The sequence below is a fragment of the Branchiostoma belcheri genome, unplaced genomic scaffold, assembly GCF_001625305.1.
Source record: "Branchiostoma belcheri isolate BF01 breed outbred unplaced genomic scaffold, Haploidv18h27 scaffold16, whole genome shotgun sequence".
In the NCBI taxonomy this organism is placed as follows: Eukaryota; Metazoa; Chordata; class Leptocardii; order Amphioxiformes; family Branchiostomatidae; genus Branchiostoma; species Branchiostoma belcheri.
The window spans coordinates 3,478,635-3,502,715 of NW_017803046.1; the positions used below are offsets into that span (position 1 = coordinate 3,478,635).

The 24,081-nt window shown below is 40.9% G+C and overlaps 1 protein-coding gene across 8 annotated transcripts in view; it reads right to left on the reverse strand.

The window, feature by feature from the left end:
* LOC109465999 (nuclear receptor subfamily 6 group A member 1-like) overlaps nt 1-24,081 on the reverse strand; it is a 91,659-nt gene that overhangs the window by 30,972 nt on the left and 36,606 nt on the right. For 5 of the 8 annotated variants that reach the window (XM_019763507.1, XM_019763508.1, XM_019763512.1 and 2 more), the window contains one exon: nt 17,000-17,062. The exons of 2 other annotated variants lie outside the window; for them this stretch is intronic. In XM_019763507.1, coding sequence (XP_019619066.1) covers nt 17,000-17,062 — 63 coding nt within the window. Of the gene's footprint in view, nt 1-10,809; nt 11,015-16,999; nt 17,063-24,081 lie in introns of those variants that run through there. One more of the 8 variants, XM_019763515.1, reaches the window with a different exon arrangement.

The window sequence follows — 24,081 nt, forward strand, 5'->3', positions numbered from 1 at the left end:
TAGTTGGGTCAGAGAAGTTCACTTTATATTTGCACCACATAACTATCATTCCAAACCTAGCTCCGTTTGATTTACCTCTGTGAATTTGCCAGTTGTTTTTCCAATAACCCAAACTGAAACATGCAATGCTGATATCTAGATTTATTGTTTGAGAAACATGACACCAGTGATGTAAATCTGTATTGTCCCAGTTTTATACAGTTCCCAGTAGGTGCTGTTCCCATTGCACTCTACCCTCCAGATTTGACCGATTGGTTTAGGGGGCAAAAACAGGCAGTTGCCTGGTAAGTCCTTGGAAATGAAAGCGCCCAAGGACTTAATTCTCCCAACATTCCCATTTGTCCCTACTGAGCCCCTGGTTTCTCCATGGTAACTCGGATCAATACATATCAGGTTCAAGCAGGTCAATCGATGGCGAACACGTCATTGACCTAGTTTGGTGGGAATCAGTGGCACCATTACTGACGCACATGGCTTAATGCCACAACATCATGGCATATATCATATTCAATTACCTCTTCACAACTCCCTTTCAACTTGCTGCCAAACACAGCTGTTAACATAATCACCCTCTTTTTTCTAGAAACTCATCCATTCTTTTCTATGTTATCAAATTGCAAATAGTTGGAACTAAGAACCTTATCCTGCCGGTCATTTTACTTCAGATGTCTTCTCTGTCTTGAGGTGATGACAAAAATTTAGATTTGATACCCGATAGACTTTAGGTGGACCGAATTTACAACTACAGCCTGTACAGGGCCTGAGGAAGTTCATCTCCTTGACCAGGGGTAATCAACTGGCAGCCGATCTACATGGTAATGAAATCAATTATTCTAAACAATCCAGCAGAAATGGGGTCAGCCAGATAAGAGTGATATCCTCCAGAATTAGCCTGAATTTCGGAAGGATTAACTGAGATGATATGCTACCGGATTGTTATGTCAGGCCCCTGGCGACTGGGGAAGACCACCGACACAGATCCGGTCTTCAGTTACAAAAATTTATTTCTCCTTGAAATTGGAATGAAACCGCCCGCTGATGTTTCAGAGGAATGTAAGTTTAGAACACACTTCCGATACACAACCTTGATCTTGTTCTGTTCACATGATGTCTGTAAAGATTATAAGCAAACAAAACACATGAAACTCACCTTTCCGTTAAACCTTTCTGTACATTTTGACACATTTGTTTTTACAGTCTGACAAACAACATCATTCAACTGAAAACTAGCTACTGGTAAACTGATCACACTTTTAAGCATCTAATTTCTCCAAGCATGACCAAGAACCAAACTAAGCCTGGCAAGTCACTGTCATGTACCTTGAAAAAATTCCCAAAGTATTTCTCTACACAACATTCTGCTTTCCCGTGATACACTGAAGATGGAGCCATGTACATGTACTTACCTGCCTCGTTTTCCTCCATACTCCACCTTTCCTTACTCCACAGCTGAATCATGTACACCTGACTCTTGGATGAGGTAGTCTGACAGTGTTTCATGCGAGGGAAACTGAGCTGCTCCACAGAATCCTTACCCTGCAGCAGCAGTGAAGCAGCCATTTCCCAACACCGACTAGTCAGTCTGTCAGCCTCCTCTCTCTCTGGATCCGCAGTGGTTCTCCCCTAACGTTGGCCTACTTACATAACATTGACCTCGAAACAGAGCCACCAGACTGACACCCACGTTTCCACCAAGGTCAGAATATGAATGCGCATATTAAAGACTTTCGGGATCACATCGACATTGTGGTGTCTAATCTCCAATATGTTTTTAAGCAGTTGTACAAAGAGTGCTATTATGGAAAAGACTTCATCCTTGACACACACAGGAGTTGTTTGGCCATGACACGACCTCGACCCTTTGCTTGACAATGACCAAACCCCTGCGAGGCAAGAAGAAAACCCAAAACAACCTCCTGCCACTTGGCCTACACTGGGTCAAGTGATCGCAGACAGGGAACGTGATAAAACTGGCCTGAGCAGCAAGCGGGGAAGATAACCATAAAATTTTAAGAGAACGCTTTGGGACCAGTGGCTCAACAGCAGCTGTAACACCAGTAAAACATCAATAGCACTACTTATGACAGGAAATGGCTGAATTGCACCAAAGTGATTCTTGGAAAGACCTTGATTTTAATTTTTATCCTTCAGTTCTACAAAACTGCTCTTGAAATACCTACTGAGCACATTACATATATGCTGCGTGTAATAATTATCTGTGAACATAGTACATAAAATTACCAATAAAGTTTTATCATCATGTTTTATCAACTTCCTCTTCCATTTTACGAGCAAGTAGGTCATGACTTGATCCTGATACTGTAAGTCAGCTTGAAATACGACTTACAAAATGGCAGCATGACGTTGTTGCATGAAGTCACATGCACCAGTTATGGCGTCACTGATTCATTCCTTCGCCTTCATGAACATGGGGAGCTGACATGGGGTTTGACCTTCTCCCTGCTGCCTATTTGTGTAACCAATAGATTTGGTGCTAAATTCAAAGTCAACCAGAAAAACTGGACAGGTGTAATACTAATAGTTTCCTGAATGTGTACAAGTCTGCATGTCTTTGATTTGAACTTGACTGAAATTGTATCAAACAAGTATTTGTCACATGGAAAGCTACCAAATATGAAGTGTAGAATGTATTTCTTGTGAACAGAAATTCGTCAGCATTCAAAAGACAAAGTTTGTCTGACAATTTACATAAAACTGATTAATCCATCCCTTTTCCTTCTATCTGATCTGCCTGGATTTTTCCAGCCATTCTGCTGATTGAAGTTAGTGCTACTCAGATTTAATCAAGATCTTTCCTGAATGGCACTCGACAGCCTTCCTAACAATTCAAACTGTTCATTCCAGGTTCTCACTTCACTATTTGGATCAGGGTAATTTGCAAACAGCGCTTGGATGTGATACATAGATAACACTCAATGTTCGTTCCAGAGAGAACCTTTTATCTCGGTTGCTGAAATTGGGGTCACATGTAATAGGAAGGCTTCATTTGGAGGACCAGCCTAAAGGAGCGTGGTAATTCAACTTTCTCATTTTCTCCGCTCATATGCTTCAGGCAAAGGTGTTTGTAATCTTCACATCACAGCCACAAAATTCATAAAATTTCACAAAAGAGACAAAACCAGTATAGTCTGTACTTACTTAAAATTCAATTTGGTAACTGAAGTGACATCCTATATTGCATAAAATCAAATTTTTATTCGCAGATCCAAAGCATTTTCAGCTCATAAAATGAGGAAAGAGAGTTGCGTGCGGCAAAGCCTTTCAAGTGCTTTGGTAAGATAAATCTTTTGTTAGTCTGTACGTGAAAGCCAGTACCTGGCCATGAAACTGCAGAGAAAAGGCCATGTCATGAGGTCTCGCATAATCATAACCTTACAAATGCTGTTGACATCAATGGATGGGAGGTCAGCTCATACCAGCCAGGCAGTTCTTCCCCTGTGCTCCAACAGGCATGTAATTCAACATTCCAGTCTGGCTAACTCACCCAACTTACAGGAATTTCAACATCCATTAGAAGTGGTGATGGCTTTGCATAACAGTCAAGTTCACTATCAAATCTCTTTATTCAAAATACTGACAGAGTAAAGTAGTTCATGGTTGAGGAGAGCTTTTGAGCTTTGTCAGCAAGGACATTACTCATGAGCTAAAACGAAGCTTCTTACGCCATCAGCTGTTGTACAAATCCGACCTAACGCCCGCCAACTCCCGCCCAAACGATACCCGCGGCGTGCCACGAGGCAGCGATCTATTGGTACAGAAGAATGGGTGCGTGATGATCCGTGATGGGGGTCTTCCACACGTATTGACCTACACACGAATGATGTTGACTAGGTCGCGTGCCAGGGCACGTGCCCACGAGGAAGCGGGAACGCAACAGATGTTTCGCTACATGATGTACCACGTGCAAATATGTTTTCCCCTGCGGAACGAATGCAACCAAGGAACTTCAAGGTCGCGGGGGTTCAACACCAGCGCTGGCAGACTTGAACTGCAGTTTTCTGGGGCTTCCCAAATACAAACGCTGAGAAACTCGCATATTCCGCGATCTCGCATAGCGTTAACCTAGGTCGTGGCACGTGTCTGCAGCCAACTGCCACGTTCCCGAGCCATCTGCCAGTACTTGACAGTGCACTCCGCAGCTACGCAGTTAAACTAACCAGTCAGCGAACAGTCCGAGGGACAAGGTGACTCGTGGAGAGCCGATTTGTACCCATTAAGAAGGTCTTACCCTTCTTTTTCACGTTAACCCAGACACCATTGTCACTGACACACACAGTTCAGGGTCAACTGCCCTCCAGCCCCACTTTGACTGAGGACGACAGTTTGTCCCCGCAGAAGAATGGGCGGGTGACCGGGTCTCGCATAGCGTTGACCGGGGCACGTGCGGGTAAAAAAACAACCCTCAATCCACTTTCCCTCCGCGCAGAGGCAACTTTGAGGAAAACTTGATTGATAATAATTTGAAAATTTCTTCTTGCAGTTTCGTTCCAACAAAAATGACTGTTTAGGAAAAAAATTCTTCAATTTGAAGCAGACTGCATTTATCGAGTAGTTATGCAAGTTTACCTTTGACACTTTTGTTTCAAAAGAAATAGTTTACTGTGAAAGTTAGAAAAACATTATCTATCCTTATGATTAACCTTGCTTAATATAGGAATCAGTAGTTTGGTGGAACTCTAGTTTTTTTACCCAAATAAATAAAAATTTTTTGGTACATAAATAACAATACCACAATCTTCCTCTTCACACATTTTTCCATTCTTTTGAATTAAACTGGAACTCTGGGCCATATGGAGAGAGAGTGCAACGATTTATGTAAGACTATTTTATCATTATAACAGCTCAATCAACAAATTTCTAGCTACCACTGATACAGACAAACGTTAACACAAGCTTTTCTATTTTTACGAAGCAAGAAAAAAGAAGTCTCAGCTTTACATAATCACTAAGATCTCTTCATGCAATTACATCTGTTTCAAACAGAATCTAAAACATTCAATATATACAAATTGTACTCACCTATAGACATGTTGGGAACAGAGCAAATACAGTTTACAGCCAGCAAGGAGAGAGGTGTCAGGACATCATTGGCGATGGCAGGCAAAATGGTAGAGGCAGCAATATGGAAAAAAAAAACAAGAAAAAAATTTTGATTAACATTTTGTTCCACACAGTTTACAAAAAAATCTTGGTCTTTTCCTAACACAAAGTTTCTAAACTGAAGATAAGAAAACAAACCATCATCCGGGCTCTGTTGTGAGGGCCCTTCTCCAGGAGAAGGACTTTGCTCAGAGCCGGCGTCCTGTCCAGACGGGCTTCCGCTGCCCTGGCTGTCAGAAGCCTGCGGACTCTGTCCAGAAGCGTCGTCACTATGCTGACTTCGGTCAGAACTGCTACCGGTACCTCCCTCAGGTTCAGCCATCATCCAGTCAACTTCAACTCCCATGGATACACCAAGAGGCACGAGCCAGACCAGGTCCTTGACTCCTCCAGGCCACACCAGGACTGGGCGGCCGTGCGCTGACAGCATGTCATTTAACGCCCCATGCACAGTTAAAATCATTATCATTTCAATCCTGGCCCACTGACCAATGTTAGGGCTATGTGCCAAGAATAAGCCGATGTCAAGGGTCCTCCCTGGTGTTGACCCTTGGCCAATCATGTCCTCTGCTCCTATTCCCCCTCTATAGTGAAGCACACGTTTTCTGGCCTGTTCTTTTCCCTTTGAGCCAATCAGGAGCTAAGTTGACCTTAATAGATAGTTGTAGAAAAGGTACATGACACTGGGTAATGGCTACAAAGGCGTTGCCCTTGAGTTCCCATGGCCGCACGTAGTTCAGGGTTAGACAGGGCCGTGCTCCATCATCGATCAGCAGCGTGTCGGAAGCTGACAGGCGCTGAATGCCGGTGAGTCTGACCTACGGTAACAATGACCACGTGTCAAGGGTCTCGCATAACATTGGCCAGGGTCAAGTCATGCCAGCTCTCAACTCTTGTCTGCCGGCCTGTAGTGTGCTTTGGGTTTTTTTTATCAAAGAGATAGACAAACAGCTTGGCATATCTCCCAAGACATCAATGACTACCTGTTGGTGAAATATGGGGCTGTGGTGGCCAATACCTGACATTGCCTTTCCCATGACCATAAGGCCAATGGGGGTGCGTGCGGCCTGAACTCAGGTATTGTCCATCATCTCATTTCGATCGGCAATTGCACCACAATGGGCCGCGTGATCGAGGCTAACACGCACATTGACCCACACGCGTACCTTGTCAACGACTGAAATATCGAAAAAGTAGAAAACTTATTTGTATACAACAGGGTAAACCTGTCCTTGTCTAATATTATAATGTAACAAGTTATCCAGAAGTTCGTGAAGTTTGATATGATCGAGGATAACATTGACTTTTCAATTAATATGATGGACACGTGGGAAACGTGCGAGCCACGCGATCTCGCATAACGTTATCCAGAAAGGGCGCGACCTTCGCTCAAGACTAAACCAACAATAACAAGGACAAACGGAAACTGAAAAAGCGCCGTCCCATGTTCAACTTGACCATAACTAGCATTGAACAACCATTGACAAACTGGGCCAAGCCAAAACTGGGAAAAGTGAAGTGTCAGAGAGATGACTCCTGAACGTGAAATTCCCAAAGACGTACGTCGCGAGGGCTCAGCCGCCACAGCTCATTTGAAACTGAATGGGCACGTGACCGAGGGCTCATTCGAGTGTTAACCCAGGTCACGGCATGCTCTCCGCACCGTACCTAAGGAGAACAACATCACAGGTCTATCTTTTTCCTTAGCAAAATCCCCTGTTATGGGGTCCATGTACCTTTCATCCAACTGTGAAGTCTATACTATTAGGTATGCAGTTGTATTGCCTTTGGTGCAGGGGAAGAAATTCCCACGCGCATTATGTAGTTCAGGGTCAGAAGGTCTCTTTGTAGTTAGGGACCGCCACTTGGACGCACGAAGCTCACAGAGCAGGCAAAAAGGGACACGTGTCAAGGGTCACGCATAGCATTGACCAATGACTTCTGGCAACTGCTCGCCAGAAAATCTAAACTTGCCCCAACCAAATTTGGAGGGTCAGATTTTAGTCTAATAAGCATTGCTATGCATTAAAAATAGCGAAATCACCTTTCCTGATCACAAACGGTGCCTGGCAATAAGGGATAACATCTGGAAAAGTTGATATTTCACACAAAGACTGGACACACAAAAAGGGTCTGAGGGACCATGGAGGTCAGGGTCAGACAGGGTCAAAGTGTCTGTTGTATTGAGAGTGGCAGAGTCGTTTATAATCCACCCTGCTCCATCCAAGTGAATGAGACCGGCACAAAAAAGGAAGATAGATTTTTCTGGAGAGTGGAACGGAAGAAGAATACCTTCACACGCGCGTGAAATACTGCAGATTTGGTTGTATATAATTTTGATACAAGCATTTTGCGGGAAGAAATATCAGTAGTCTTTGATTCAGATAGGAATACCAGTATTACATAATGGTTGTACATGTAGGCTACTAAGGATTAATACATAATACATGTACCCTTTAGTGCCACCGAACATAAATGGTTGCAACAAAATTACATCAGCAAATACATATGCCCACCTGATTGTTTGTTTCCAAAAATATCATGTTTGATTTTTTTTCTTCTTACAAAATTAATTTTTTGGGGAAAAAGACTGTCCACTACACAAATACACAGGACGACCCAGCAATGTCTATTTTAGAGCTTTTAGACAGGCTCCACAAGCCGCCAGCATTGACCCGCCATGTTTTATACAATGAAGGTCAAGCAATGAAAGGGTCGCCTGCCCCTCCATCTATAGACCAGCCAAACCTGGACCAGCCAGCCTGACCATGAAAAATGACGTAAGGGGAGCGGGTATGCAAATGAGTCACAGGAAGCTTATTCATGTCGAGCATAGAGCGCAATCCTGCCCACAATATTGTTATGAAATAAAAGCGATGAATACAGCATTCCCTGCTTTATACACTGTAAATCTGAATCTTTTCAAAACTAAAAATATCAAAATCTAAGCCCTGCTTTATCAAGTGATCAACATCCAATGAAAAATGTATCCATTTTCGAAAAATGTATCCAATCCTTTTCATTTCTCCATTGTTGTTTTAATAACATTTTTGTTACAAACGGGCCAGAGAATTTCATTTTGTCCCTTCCAATCCAATCTTCCAGGAGCAGCCTCTAAATCTAACTTCCCAACATTGGAGTACATGTAACCTTAATATTTTGTGTCCCTTTGTTATTATAAATCTACAAGAAAACACCAATGACACTCTGTACACATTAAATCATTCTCCACCAGACCTTTGTGGACACAGCTATGGTACATTTCTCATCATCATCCCTAAACTGCATATTGGACTGACGTTATGTCATTATAGCCTTGACATATTGGGGATGATCAGAGAATGGCGAACAAAATGCGTAATACACCATATGTACAGCTATGGTATTTCTAAAACTGTAAGGATGATAAATACATTGTTTATAATCTGAATCTGTGTCACATGTTAGCAAAAAAGATGTAATTAAAGAGAAGAATACAGCGTGCACTACCTGTCCCGAACAGGAAACCAGCATGAGTCTTTAAATCGGCACCACGCATAACATTGACCTTGCGCATGACGTTAACCTAAATTCCTGAAATATGCAGGGCTCACGTACGAGGATGGCGTTGAGCATGGCCGTTACCCCAGATTTTTGCTACATGAGTCATTCATCACAAGACTTTACGTTGGGATGTTAACTGTGTGACTGTACCGCCCTTGAATTTTTCCCACACCAGTAGTTCTTGGTTTCAAAAACAGCCAACAGTTAAAAACCAGAGACTTTAAAAAATCACATACTATAAGTTTATAAATTCCATGTCTCCTAAACTGCTTTCCTATCATGACTGTCTTTAGTTGCGTAAGAATTTCACTAAGACAATAGTAAGACAAATATTTGATTCTTCAGATCAGTGGCACAAATATGTCCACTGTTTGCAGAAGCATTGGTGGGCTGTTTGTGATATGATAGTAGTCTCTTCTGCTACTATTTTCAGGGACAACATTAAGTCACTAAATAACCCATTGTCAAACATTTCTCCACAAGTCCAAACTGGTATTCGGAACACTTTTCTTCTCACGCTGTGTCAACAAGGCAAAGGTTCTTCTTAAACAAACCCAGCAATGTTTATGTCCTTTAATATCTTGCTTCTAACGTCGAACCTGCATCCAAGTACACTACAAGTGCCTTCTGTCCAGATGGACCTGCTTTATGTGCGGCTGTATAAAGTAATCCGAAACCCAACCCGATAGAGCAAGCAATTCAACTCTGCAGCCCAAAAGGTTGTTGTTACAGCTTGCCATGTGAACCTGCGTCATTGGGCTTGGAAATCTAGGCCAAATTTTGCATACCTAATGAGCAAGTTCAGCAGGTGTGTATGTAGGCCGTGAACAAGGTCGGGGACAAATACATCCGACCACTGCCAGACCCGAGAGTAATGGCCGTTTGAAGGTCTATGCAAATTTGTAAGCATCAACGTCATCACTGGATGCTGTGCCATAGGCCTAGTATGAGTTACTCTTCTTCTATATGTAAAAAACGTTAAAAAAATACAAACTTTCTTGTGTCGCATTACAAGTGGTGAAATGGAACAACTTTTTTGTTACATAAACGATCAGTATGGTTACTTTTACTGACACAAACCAGAACTACCCATCATAAAAACCAGGTAGATTTCAGCACGCACTGTTGACATTTTCTTCTGACATTCCTCAAATCCTTTATAGGTCACCTTTTAATTGAAACCACTAGCCTGTGAAAAATACAACTAGACTAACATTCTTGAAAAAAATGCAGTGTCTACGTAACTTTAAGTCACTACAAGTAGTTCAGAGGGTTTCCAATGCTGAGCGCCTTTTAGTAGATATGGAGAAACAATCTCTCTGTGGGAACAATATGTCTTCTTCAGGGTAGATAACTTGACCCGCCCCTTTTTTCTTTCTACACATCATGAGAATCTAGGTCGAGTTCCGCATACTTAATGAGCAAGTTCACCTGGTGAAAAGGTGTTTGTCAAAGGTCGACAATGTAACAAACTCTGACCAAAACAGGTGGTTCTGTCAGACACTTGTTTGTAAGATGGTTACATCAAAATACCTTCAAAGCAGGAAGAAGGGCACAGAAAAACCTTGGTACTGTCAAAGGCAGGTAATTTTTTTATACCAGGTAAACATTAGCTCTGAACGTCATTGTAAAAGAGGGCAGAAGCACTGGTATTCGACCTAGATAACAACGCTTCAATCAAAACCTTTTGGAAAAAGGATACTCCAAAGGAAAAAGATATGTTGGAGGCATTTTCTATCTCTTGGCTCAAGCTGACGGTTGTCAAGTAACCATGATCGTGTTGCAGAAAACAACAAAAGAGGCCAACAAAAGAAGCAGAGCATGTCAACACCACACCCCTGCGTACTTCGACCTGGCCGGTAAGCGCGCACAGCCAAACACTTCAATGAACCCACTGCACAACAACCTGACAACAACATTTCTCAAGTCTCCTACCTGACTCAATGATTCTTCCTACAAAACCAAGACTTTACCATGAACATACAACTTGGAACAGACAAAAACATTTAAAATTCAGCAGAATAGTCAACACAACCACACATCTACAGTTTCGAATCCGTCTACTGACAGGTTGCCGCGTTAAGACAACAACCAACAATCAGGTTGGTAGAAATGTAGAGTAGTGTTTTTGAAAGGCGCTTTTACCTTGACGGAGCTGTGAAGGCTGGAAAAAGGAGGGTGGCATCATCTCACCCAACATCATGGCTGGAGTGTTAGCAAGAAGACACAGTACAGAGATGTAAGACAAGGGCTGTGCCTCTGAAGCTGTTGGTGGCCGTGTCGTCGAGAGCTAGCTACAAGTGCGAAGTGCACATGCCCACACCAGCGCATGTATGGCAGTGAGGTCACACGGCCTCCACCAATCACACACCTGACGTACCTGTTGGACCTGTGTGTCCACAGGTGGAAACTAGGTCACGGGAAGTGAATCATACGCCGGGGGCTAGGGAGTGGACAACAGCCAACGGGGGCTGCACTGCGTCGGTGGTGTTGACACTCTTTCTTTGATCACAAAGTGCAGAATTAAATTTTCATGTCGCAAACACGACAATGATTCAGGTCAGGGAATGACTCAGAATCCACTTCCTAAGACAATGTTGTAGACAACAATGACCTTGTGCCCAATGACAAAGTCCACACCTTTCCTGCCAAATTTGTAGAGTCTCTTCAACAAACAGTTTGTGTTTCTTTTCCATTATCTCATTGGGTAGAAAAGCTAATGAAAATGATGTCTGCCTTATTTTATCACTGAGTGAGTATTTGGTTCTCTTTGAGCACAAAGACCATCAGTTCTACTAGAGTCATGTTCCATTCTTTGATATGGCACTTGGGTGAGAATGAAGACAATCCACTCAACTTTCGTCTCTCCTAATTGTCTAGCCCTTTCACAGCAGTTTTCATTTTTGGTATAATCTTGTAGATTACAAATAGACCATGAAAAACAGGTCTCTGTTTCGAGTTCTATTGCTTTTCTAAAACTCCAGACTTACATGAACCCCAAGAGAACAATCACAACATCAGAAAGTAAACACAAAAATTAAAGACTGGCTTAGCAATATGCGAAAACATTTAGTAAAATGTTAGGACAAGATCAGTCTTAACAGCTGTGGAGATTTAATTCCATTTCCTGTATTTATCCTCAAAAAATACGGAACACAAATGCTGACAATTGTATGTGAAGCCTTCTTGAAGAGACCCACATCTAACATCAAGACGTGGTATTTTTATTGTAATTGTCTGTCAATATAGCTTCCTTATTGAAGTCACCAAACACATTTAAATATATTGGCAGTTATTTTGAAGACAACACCAAGTGCAAATGAAGGCCCACACCTTGGGATCGCAATTTAAATCATCTTCCGATAGCACATTTCATTGGTCAGTAATAGACTAAAACTGGCACCCAGCATCAAACAAGATTGGCAAGGTGTGTACTAAGACTGGAGTTACCTGTCCCTATTACAGCTGTGTCAACAAAATGGCAAGTTAAGCAGCAGAACTATCGCTTTACACAAAATACCTTGGAATGGTCTGATGGAGACATAAGGAGCTGACAAGGAAAGCCATGCAGGGATCCTCAAGCAATGTAGAGCCTTCCAAGATAATCTGATAGGGAGCGATTACTGCCTAAGACACTAGCAAGCATGAACACAGGCAGCAGCCATTCTCTACTCCAGCAGCTTGCCATCGCACCTGCCTCTCTTTATAGGATAACAGGAGGAAATTACAAATGAAGAAGTGCGACACCTTTCTCGTGTTCCAGGGGCGGAGTGTCCGGCGTCCCGTAACCAAGGTTACTGCTATAGGTTGACCTCATCGTCACCACTGCCTCCATGTGGACCCCCTCCAGGACGGTACGTGGTGCGCTTCACGGATGGAGATGCACCGAGCCTGCTGATCTAACGGACGCCTGCTGCTTATAAAGGCAAGGATGCACTGGCACTGATCTTGCCTTGGTATAGCCCCCACACACGCATACAATTGAGTTAACCTAGATGCATTAATGAGCGGCTAAATCCGGCATGGCCCACAGGGATTTACCAGATCAACTTGAGTGATGTGTAGCAAAGTCATATCTTTCCACTAACCCCAATTACAGCAGGTCCCAGTTTCAAGAACCCAAACAAGAAGGAAGCCGACTTTCTGTGAAGCTGAGCAATACAATCAATTATCTCAATCACGTTAAGAAACATCCGCATAAGTCAACTGCATGACTGTTCATCAATGTTTGAAGTGAAGCTAAGGCTTACAAAATATATTTTCTTCCCGGTTCCCACAGTTGTAGGGTGGCCGTAAATGAGGACAGGCTAAAGCACTTTAAAAACAAGTCACTTATACCAGTACAGACACAGCCCAATTCACATGTCCTACAACAACAAACCATCTGGTGAGAATGCATGCAATGGTGTTCAGTAAAACGTTTAAGCCTTCAACAAAGAGATACATATTGAACAGCTATCCAACAAGTTCTATAAAGAATTCATCTTCGCTTGGCAAGTCTGGATAAAAGATACACAAACAGCAGGACACCAGCTACATACATAAGTAGGAATGGTTTTATCAAGCTTCATTACCAATGTGCAACTACTGCAAGTACAATTCAGGCTTTATTGTTGATCATAAAACACTTGTCTCAACAAGACAGTAGAGAAAGATGTTCAGAACTAGTGAGAAGGAATATCGATATAAGAACATGTAAAAAATATGGATACAGGTGGAAAATTTCCATCCATAAAAATTGCTTTTTTTCCCCTCCAAACCGCATGTTATAACTTTGACAAAACTGGAACAAGCAACTTTGGTGTGACCTCCTGACTTCTGAAGACCTCTCAGGATCCATTATCTATCCCTGTATGGCATATCCGAGTGAATACCTCACTGCCTTTCGAGTATACTTGAACTCCTCTGATACATATCTCTGCAGCATGTGACATCAGCGATCAATCCTCTTTGGGACTGTTCCATTTTCAGTGACAGTCGACCTACTTTCTACCCTGGCAATGTAGGACACAGGGAGGCACCATTCGGGGAACGCACAATGTCAACGTCATTTCAACCTGCTCGCATAATCCTTCAACCATTTCGTAACCAATAAAACATGACTGTTTGTCATATCCTTATTATATCTAACTCTGGAAAAAACAATCCAAACTTGTTTCATGGAGAAAAATGACCGAGATTTGGCCATTTTGTGTACCATAACACAGGTGTATATTATGTTTGCACAACGTCAAGTTCTTAGCACAGGGAGCTAACCTATGGATTCTACAGGAAAATGTTTCATAACGTCATGAATATCAGCAGTAGCTTTACACAACATAGGAGAACGATGTTGGAAGTTGTCTCTCTCACTTTTTTCTTTTCTTTGTGCTTGAAACCTAGAAGAGGTATGCCATTTTGAACCCAGTTATTTGGACCATGATGGGGCACCAACGGGGGTAAGGCACAACATCAACGTCACCAGAAGGACCAGTAAAACATATCAACACGTTACCTCAGCTGCTTACTAAAACTGCCAAGAACTGTTACATGTGTGTGAAGGCAAAAGTCGGGAAGTCCAGTTTCATTTTGACATATTATACAGGAGTAATGTATGTATGTATGTATTGCCTCATATATAATGTAGTTACACAAATAGCCTGAGATACATTACAACTCAGTAATGAATTTCTCCTTTACTTTAAAGACTAAACGAAAGGCACTTTCTTTTCACGAATGAAATATTATTTTGTGGCATGGAGTGAAACGTTTTTCATAAAGACAGAAGAGAAAGCTTGACTCGAACTCGAAATCTTCAGGATCTAGGGAATCTGGGACAGCCATTAACAAATCATTCTACTGGTAGCTGGTCAATGTCATATCCATTACTTCACAACACCAGGGCATGTAAACACATACGTTCACAACTGCCTCCCAAATCCTCCCTCATCGCCCAGCTCAAACAAAAAGGCAAAAATGACGCAAATGGTACATGTGGATGGTAATTTATTGTTTCTGTGGCAACCTGAGAGAGATTCTCCGATCCTTTACCTGCTTGCCACTCTATCACTGACATCTACAATATCCTGTCCTCTGGGGCGAAGTCAGCAGCTTAACTGGCTATCTCTCCTCACCAGCAAGTCTCCCTGGGCGCTTCCCAATTGTTCTCAATATCTCATCATTGACCTTTGGATGATGTATTAGCCCTAGTTTGCTTTTATGTTACCTGTGGTTCGGGGCAAGGCTTGAGCTGACCTATACATCACTCCACAAGCTGCCAGCTAACAAAAGAGCTGACCGGGGGATTCTCGGAAGGGAGGGCTTCAAGGACACAACAACTTGTTCCCCACAAGTATGTGTAACACACACTCCTGAACAAAAGTGCTTCAGACGCCCTTTTCCTGGCTACGGAAAAGACCGTTAAAATGTCACCAAGCACCTTCTACTGGAACTAGAAAGTGGTGCGGATTGAAATCACAAATGCCTTGGATCGTTATGTCAAAGCCCTTGCCTTCACCAGTACAATCAGTACTATGCTGCAATCTCCCACTACATGTAGATCTCACCATTAGCTTTAGGAGAAATGTTTATAATTAAGCTGCACACATTGACTTTTCCTTGTTCTTAAGTTGTTTACATGACAGATGAATCGTGGAAATGATTCTGTTTAATCCACAGTGAATCTTAATGACCTCTGCCAACACTTTCACATCAAAGATGTTCAGCAGGCACATTTAACTTTTGAGATAAAACTTTTGCCCTCCCTTGCCCTAGATTACATGCTTTCAACTTTGTTTGGTATTTCCTCTGTTCTAGAAACATTCTCTCCTTAATGATTCCTGTGTCATGACTGAGGAACATAACCTTTTCAAAATGTCAAATCCTCTATAAGAAGAAGGGACTGAAAAGGTTTGAGACCTCTGCCTTTAAGGTTATCAAAAGTCACATTTTGTGCTGTTTGTAGTCAACGCTGTACATTTAGATTGATGTTTAGAGACAAGTTACCTGGAAGATACTGATATCTTTTGATGATGAAGTTAGAAAGTGTTTGCAAGTTAGCTTATTAGATATGCAAATTTATTCAAATACATAAAGAATTATTTTGAAACTTGTAAATATGCAAATTTATGTAAGCTACGTGTGGCAAGTTTTATTTTTTGTATAGATGATCAACTTAAATTCACAATTTTCCATTGCTATTTTAAATTACTTATAATATGTGTGATTTGAATGTCATAACTTATGAAAATTACAGGGTACTTCAGAGCGCTGCATTTGCTAACAGATAAGACAACTGAAAAAGGAATTCACAAACAAAAACAAGTATCACGACATAGTACCACACTACAGAAGACAAGAGGAAAGTGCATGGAATGAGAAATCAAGGAGGGACAACATTTCAAGATGACCTAGAAGATTTTCCATGGATTTCAAGGAGTGAATGGCAGATATATCTAAATTACAATCTACCTCTCAAGTTTTCTTCCAGAAACTGGCATACGGAGGCGTTCATTGCTTGGACGTAAAGTTTAAATTCTTCTAGTGAAAAGCGTTATCTGGGTTTCTCCACCTGACTTAGAGGGAGATAAAGCTCACCGACACATTTCAGGTGCTCGCTGTAGTCTCAAATCAACCATCAATCGAAGGGAGCCCCGCTCTATTCATTCATCACCGCTGACAAGCCAAATCAGTTCGATCACACCTCCGCTTCTATCGCTCCTTACCATTGGACAAATGGTGGTGATGAACTAGAAGACTGGCCTGCCTGGTATCAATCTTTTTGTCAGAGACCTACTTGTACTTGGTTCTCTTTCAAAAACTTACTATTCTCCCAGCTCATATATTAACCATTAACAACTAACCATAACATGGTGTAGGAGTTTGGAACTTAGTTGCAGTTGAACATTTGTTATAATTTAGATGCATACTGTGAAAGTCTGATCACAAAAAAGGTTCCTTGCTACAATATATTGTCATGATAGTTGCAAGCTACTCAGTTAGTCCAGTAATCTTTTTCGCATCATAACCATAGATGAAGTAAGCAATATGTTTCACTTGAAACTGCTCACTTCAAACCATTTCTGCTTTTATGATTTTGCCGTTTTCAATTTGCATTGGTGTAGAAGACCAATTTCTGACGAACGAACTTTGCATGTTTTTCTGAAAGGTATTTCATCGTTTTGATAGGAATGTCTGAAAGCATCATGGTACTTTGTTGTATGGATGATACCAAAAGTATATATGTACGAGGACTCCATCATCAAATCAAACAGGTGTCAACAAAACAGGTGATATTTTCACTCAAACAACACAAAATGTATGAACAGAACAACACAAAGTAAACATAAGTAAATACCTGTTGGAATGAGTTTTCCCAAGTTGCAGATTTGTCCTCCAACCTCCAATTGCGGTGGATTTGCTTAAAAGTGTAAAATGACCTCGTATAAGTCACAACATAGATCGTTGCCATGGTATGTAAAATTTGCGTGATCAAAAATGGATTTGAAACATTAATGTTTCCATTATACAAATCCTTACACATTTTTTCACATCACTTAATGGTGATTACCAGATTTTTTTGTTTGCCAGCATATAATTCAGTTTTTAAAGATTCAGAGACTCATATATGACAAATCATTCAGATTGGTATGATGATTCCAAAATATAGTTTAACGCTTGAAATACTTTATTATGTTATCTGCAAAATTATTCTAAGCCCTATAATTTAACCGAAATTCTAAGCCCTATAATTTCATCCACAGACTGATCCATAAATTTCTATTTTGTGATCAACCACAAACACACACGTGAGCAAAAATTCACGGCAAAGACAAGAGAAATTCCTTTCATACCAAACACAGGAGAATATATACTCAATGCAAGCCGCAAGAATTGCAGACATGGCATTAAGAGAAGTGATGACAAAGGTGATGGAAGCAAGTAAAGCTTTTTACATCACAGAAGCAGGGCTAGCTCAGCAGTAGTTACAATTAGGGATAACAAAAGACGTTGGATAGTTCCATACAACCACAACTTCAATGTTCACTGTTATTTTTACCTGGGAAATGATTTTATGACATTGACGTGATTAAAACTGCATTGCCGCCGGTCCTACCTAGCTGTCCAGTCGAGAACCTATTTCTGTCATTCAAGAGACCTCAACTCCTGCATTGTGAAGGTTACAGTTATTCACATGTGTACATGTGTCCAACTGTTAGACCATTCCATGTTCCCAATTTTCCTCCACTCTGGCAATTTGCAGCTTTGATAACCAAGAAACAAAATGCATTAGATACCCTTCAGCTACGCATTCAATGGACAATCAAAACCAGACTACGTAATGTAACCGAGGATTGACATAAAAACTTACCGGCAAAATGGAAGGTCAGGTCAATGTAATATTTGCCAGGTCAATGTATGAAAAATTACGAAAAGAACCCTGATACTCCCACAGGCCCTCCTTTCTTTAACCTTCAGCCATCTTGTGCAATGACCTGATTTTTTCTTCACAAATTTGATAGATTTGACTCTAATCAAGTTACTAATACACAGTTCTCACAGGATGTTGATAAATGACCGGAAAAAGAGAACCATACAGCAGTGCTGAGCTCTACATCCCATTAATGTCTGAGGACCACAGGACACAAATTGCTTTAAATTCCAATTTTTTTTTCTTACAAATCCTACAATAGAAACGAAATCCACATGAGAACATGTTACAGAGGTTGTGAAATTGTTTGTGTTTGTGCATTCTTTACTTTGTTCTTCTCTAAGGTGTTTTTCTTTATCAGGCTCTGCAACCTGCAATGGATTCTATATCTGTAAGTTTCAAACCATAATAACGTGTCAGACATTGTAACTGCTCAGTAAGTCTTATAATCTTTTCTTGTGAAAATTTTGACACATAGAAAAATTAGTAAATAACTACTCTTGTCTACTTTCTACTTCGAAGTTTGAATTTCAAATGTAATAAAATTGAAAAGCTACAACTTTCCTACACCCATGAATCTTTCTATTCTGTCTTACTTCTGATAACATTGTGCATTTCAAAACTTTTCGGCAACACAAGTTCAATTATACATGTAAGTACTTGTCATAAATACTGTAAGTGTGACCTTATATCGACCTGTTTACCCAGTGAAAGGGTGGACAGTGTTCCAGCAATATATTTGGCTTACTCGCTGAGAAATAATTTGTCTTCCCATGGGGACAGGTAATACTTCTACCTGTCCAATCCGGTCAATTTCCCACACTCCTCATTTCCAAAGCAATTTCTGTAATTATCTGTGGAAACATCACTCAAAATTACGGCTGACATTCACTGACCTGAGGTACGATGCAAAAAAGGACAAAACAATACTACTACATTATGTAGCTCCCAAATAAGGTAAAAAGATGAATGCAATCCCATGTATACCCGATTCTAATATCACAGTGATATAATCATTTTTACTGAGTGGTGCTGATATTGGAAGAGACCATACATGCAATGTGTCAATCCCAGATGAAATATTAGCAGTGAATTATTTCTCCATAATCTACAGGGGACCTAAAGCAGGGCAATGAATCTAGATTCGAATTCTCATTAAATCTCTCATCTATTTGTCATTTACCACTTAAAGGTAACAGCTCCGAAATCCACGGAATCGCCAGAAAATGATGGGTGAGCCACGCCCAACGCAATCCTTTCTTTCCTTAAAAGGAAGGTCGGAGGTCCGAGCAATGCATCATTATTTCCGCCTTGTAACGACATTTGCAGGAGACAATGTAAAATCAACAGTGTTCTATTCTCTCCTCAATCTGTCTTCATTAACCTAAATAAAACCCTGTGTCTCTCTCAACCAACAAGATTTGAAAACTTGAAAGATAATAATGCCATCAAGTTTTATAGATTTTGGTGAATGACGGCTCCAAAACAAACTTATTCATATACTGCTGTTGATCCAAAGAGATCTGATTATTTTGATGAAATGATACCTACTAGTACAACCCAAACCTTTTACATCATTGTCAGGTTTTTTTACATCAAACAGTCGCCAACCTTGTCATCTCAAATTGTAGGTACGGTTCATAGGAAAACTCATCAGGATAAAAATGGAAAATCATCAAAACATCAATTTGAAAGTTGTGTCGTCAGGCAAATATCTCTCCTTCAAGCTTTTTTCAGCTTTGTTGTTATGGAGTGAACCAGCTTTGTTTGGCCGTGACTAGGAAAGTCTAGACTCGTTTTGCCCTTATTCACACACAACAAAGTAAAAGAGTTACCGGTACCATGGATGACTTATACTGGCTGTTTGTAAAAGATTACCATAACTGTTTCCATCAATTACAGGTTATATAGTGACCGACCTTGCCACAACCACACGGTACCTTCAACAAGGAAAACTTCAAAACTGTTTTTGTTGCCCTTGTAATTTCAGAGTTCTAATGCTAGGTCTCAAAGGAACAATTATGTGCTCAAGAGAAATTAGAAGACTGAAAGAAATCCCCATTTGGTCGTCAGAAAGAGACACAGCTTATTCTAACCGCTCAATTTTTGTGAAAATATTTCATTTCATAGAGCTTTTATTGACACATTGCAATATGTATTGTTACATTGTGTTGTCCTGTTACTTTGCCATAGGCCCTATAACAACAGGCCATTGTCTTGAATTTCTCTACATTATAAAATACACCATGAAACTGATTATGATCTTCTTATTGTGATAACATTTGGCTCCTTCATGGCCATAAAAATACATTGCTTCTTAACAATGACATCTGATGAATGTGATAGCCCATGCCTACTGTTCCGTAAAGATACTATTGATTTTATTCCATTATCGCATCCTCCGTTCTGTGTTTTGTAAAGAACTTGAAAGACAAATGTCATCCGTGGACATGTACACCTCAGGGGATCAATTTCAAAGTGTTTTCCAGCAATTATTCTTACTTACAACAAAGAAGTCAAGTCTTAGTAACTCATCCTATCCCCAGGCAATGCACCTTCTTTAATCCATAGAGAGTGTTTGATTTGCCATTTTGTCTTTGGTGGGAGGTTAATGAACAGCCGTTGTGCTGATAGCAGAGGTCAACGCACCCATTGAACTACATCCCTGGGAAACACCTTGGCAAAGTTACGGCCATGTAAAACCAGAAAACAGCTTTGTCAAACCTTTAACGACTTCTCTCCAGCGCAGAGGAGTGGGGTACATTCATCACCTCACCACACTTAACATGGGATCAATTTCTCTGGGTCAATACTTTGCAACACTCCACGGGATAGATCATAAATTCAAAGATACCGTTGAGACAGAGAGAGAATCGTTAGGGATAATCAAAGTGACAAGGTTGGGGCTTCAGAAACAGAGGTCTAATTAAAGTGTGAACATGTGCCAAAAAAAATGTCTCACAACTTCTAATGACTGGCTCTTTCCGAAGGACTTCTTTCTGAATAAGACTAAAAAATTTTAGTACATACGACATACATGCATACAGGGGGTTATTCCCTGAACAAAACTTTTCTACTTCCACAAACTTCTTGGCTCATTTGTAACTGGCAAATCAGGAAGCTCTCGTGGTCCGTGGACCGTTGGTGAACTGATGTCTTCTGAGCATTACAGAGCAACCTGAACAAATCACCGTGCCTGGTGGTTGATGTCTACCGGGTACCGCAAAGCCCATTCTAAATGAGAGCCCATCTCTACATGGGCTAAGTCTAACGCAATAACTACACATCACTTCATTTAAATAGGCCAAGTCCTCTTCAAAGGCCCGTCTTGAAGTAGCTTCCTGACGTTTTAAGGTTCCTGGGTAGATGATGAATGAGCTTTGCACCTTGGGTACCCCCTGATCTATGACAATCAGGCAAACAGCTCCACCAAAGGTGCCACACACCTCAATAAGTGCCGTTTCATTCAATTTTCTGCCATTCTCCGCCATAAAGAGCCGTAATGATTCTGGAAAATCATTACAGGATTGCCCGGCACCAGTAACTTTTATTGCGATTTTCAGACCGCAGTAATTGCTGGATAAGTAACTGTCAATATGCCTCCCACCCACATGGGAAAGACAAGGTTAAACGTCTAAGTGCCTCACAAAGTAGTCAATGACCACCATAGTCCATTTTCCTCTCATCTTGACAGCTATAATCCTTGGTAATAACTTTAGCCTCTGGCCATTTATTCAATGAGGTCAATTTCTCCCCAACGGATCAATTTCAGCCCCTACTTTTTGAGCAGGCAGGGGCCCTCGAGGACCACTACTGGTCCAGCACTGACCTGAGGGGCTCTCAAAATCCATGTTTCTTCGCTTTTAAAAGAAAGTGTGGACACGTGTAAGGAGCCTTAATTCCATTGCTTACTTGTACAAATCCATGTGCTCTTGAGGGAGTTGGGGTCCAAAGACAAAATGGTGCCATGCTGGTGACACTTCTTCTTTCACAGCTACACTTGAAAGCACACCTGTAGTACCTGGATCAAGTCAGCTTTGGATGTGCAGAAAACTAGTAAAACTTAATAACACTGCGAAAACTTTTTAGTCTATCTAATCATTTTGATGGCACTTGCAGATTCCTAAATAATGACTTCTTTAACAAGGAATACTTAAATTACCAAATCTAAAAAAAACTGAGTGTAAGCAGTTTTACAGTTATCTACCCAGAACAGTATTGATGAACCTTTATTTTTTTTCAAATCAAGCTTCACTTCTAACTTTTCATCAAGAAAACACACCACCGGATGAACCTGATGTATTGCCCATATTTGATGATTTTCCCTGAAGACTGCCCTTAAAGCGTGCGCGTAAGACAGCCACAAATCCAGCCACACTCTACAGAGACAGCGGTGGGCTTACCAGAAGCGCTTGATGATACCAAATAGGGATTGCTGTGGATAACCTGCAGCCCTTTGGAGCGGCCATTTTCGGGCAATTGACCCAATTCAACTTGACATCGGCACCTGCTGTCTTCCTCATTGGCCACATCTGTAAGACCTCAAAACCCCCGAGTGTGGTTCTCATCTCTGCTCAATCAAAAGTTCAAAACAAATTCTCTTCAAAGGCCTTACTTTCAACGTCCAATACTTTTCAAAGCATAGTAGTTTTAACCTTTGATAGAGCACACAGTTTCTTCGAGGTTGACATTGCTTTCAAAATCTTTGCGTTGATTCACCATAAAACATCCACAGTCTCTACACGAATATGATATGAAACAGAGCTTTTTAGAGCATTTGACATACTTATGGCATCTTTACTTGGGACACTTTTTTTACATACATATCCTGCAGTAGTGGGTAGCAATTTCATTTCTGAAACACAAACTTCTTTAGCTTCCAGGATCACCTCCATAGTCCATGACTGGTAAGTGCTGCTGCTGCTGCTGCTGATGATGATGATGATGGTTACCGCTAACATAACTCACTATCTGTTTATTTCAGCTAGTGGACAGCATTGTGTTAGCCAGGAAAAAGTATCTAGGTTTCAAGATATCCTTCCATTTTATCTAGTTTCCAGGCCTGCGTGAACATCAACAAAGATAAAGATCAGTTTCGAACAATACAAGTCGCTAAACGTAGAAATAGCTAATTCAATCATTGTTTGGATTGACCTTGTGAATGACAGGATCCTTTCACACTCACACTCACTATCCAGGATTTGATTTGATCCTTTGAAGACTTAATTCCTTTTCATAAAACTGGCTGGCACGACTAGACAAAGGAAACATCCACAAAGCAAGTGCATCAGATATCAATCATTTTTTAGATGTCAGAGACTGGATTCTTTGGTCTACGAGCTGCCTGCCCCACTTTCAGACAATATATGGATGGATTCTAATGGGACGCCACGTCTGGTTTTGACACAGGGAAATGACCAATTAAAGATGAATCACTCCGTACTTTCAACTTAAGCATGGATGGAGAATTCATCGCACTCCTGGAGATGACACCTGACTCTGCATTCGTTATAACTGCACGTTTCCTCTGCACAAGTCTTAGTCATGATTAGGCTCATGTCCAACACGTACACACAGAACAGTGACACTTCTCAAATCAGTATGCAACCCAAACGTCTTTCAGACAAAAGTCAAAAGGATTTTTTTTTCAAAGTGACGAAGTACACGTGTAAGTTGTGATGGAGCATATTTTTTTAGAAATACCATGCATCTGAGTCTGACATAAACTAAAGAAGATTACTAAAGGAAACAGTACATATGACATATCATATGAATACTACTGATTTCAAACACTGATTCTGTCCAAATAATATTTTCCTCTTCCCATTAGCAACTGAGTTGCATGGTATCAGTTTGCTCTTTCAACACCATCGTTGCAGTCTCGATCACTTTCATTTTGTTGAATTGTTACTACTTTTGGACTCGGCATTTGCATGGACTGTTACAAAGGGTCTTTCACTTCAAAGAAAGGTATCAGGTGCATTCAGTGTAACCTTGTTCACATTGTT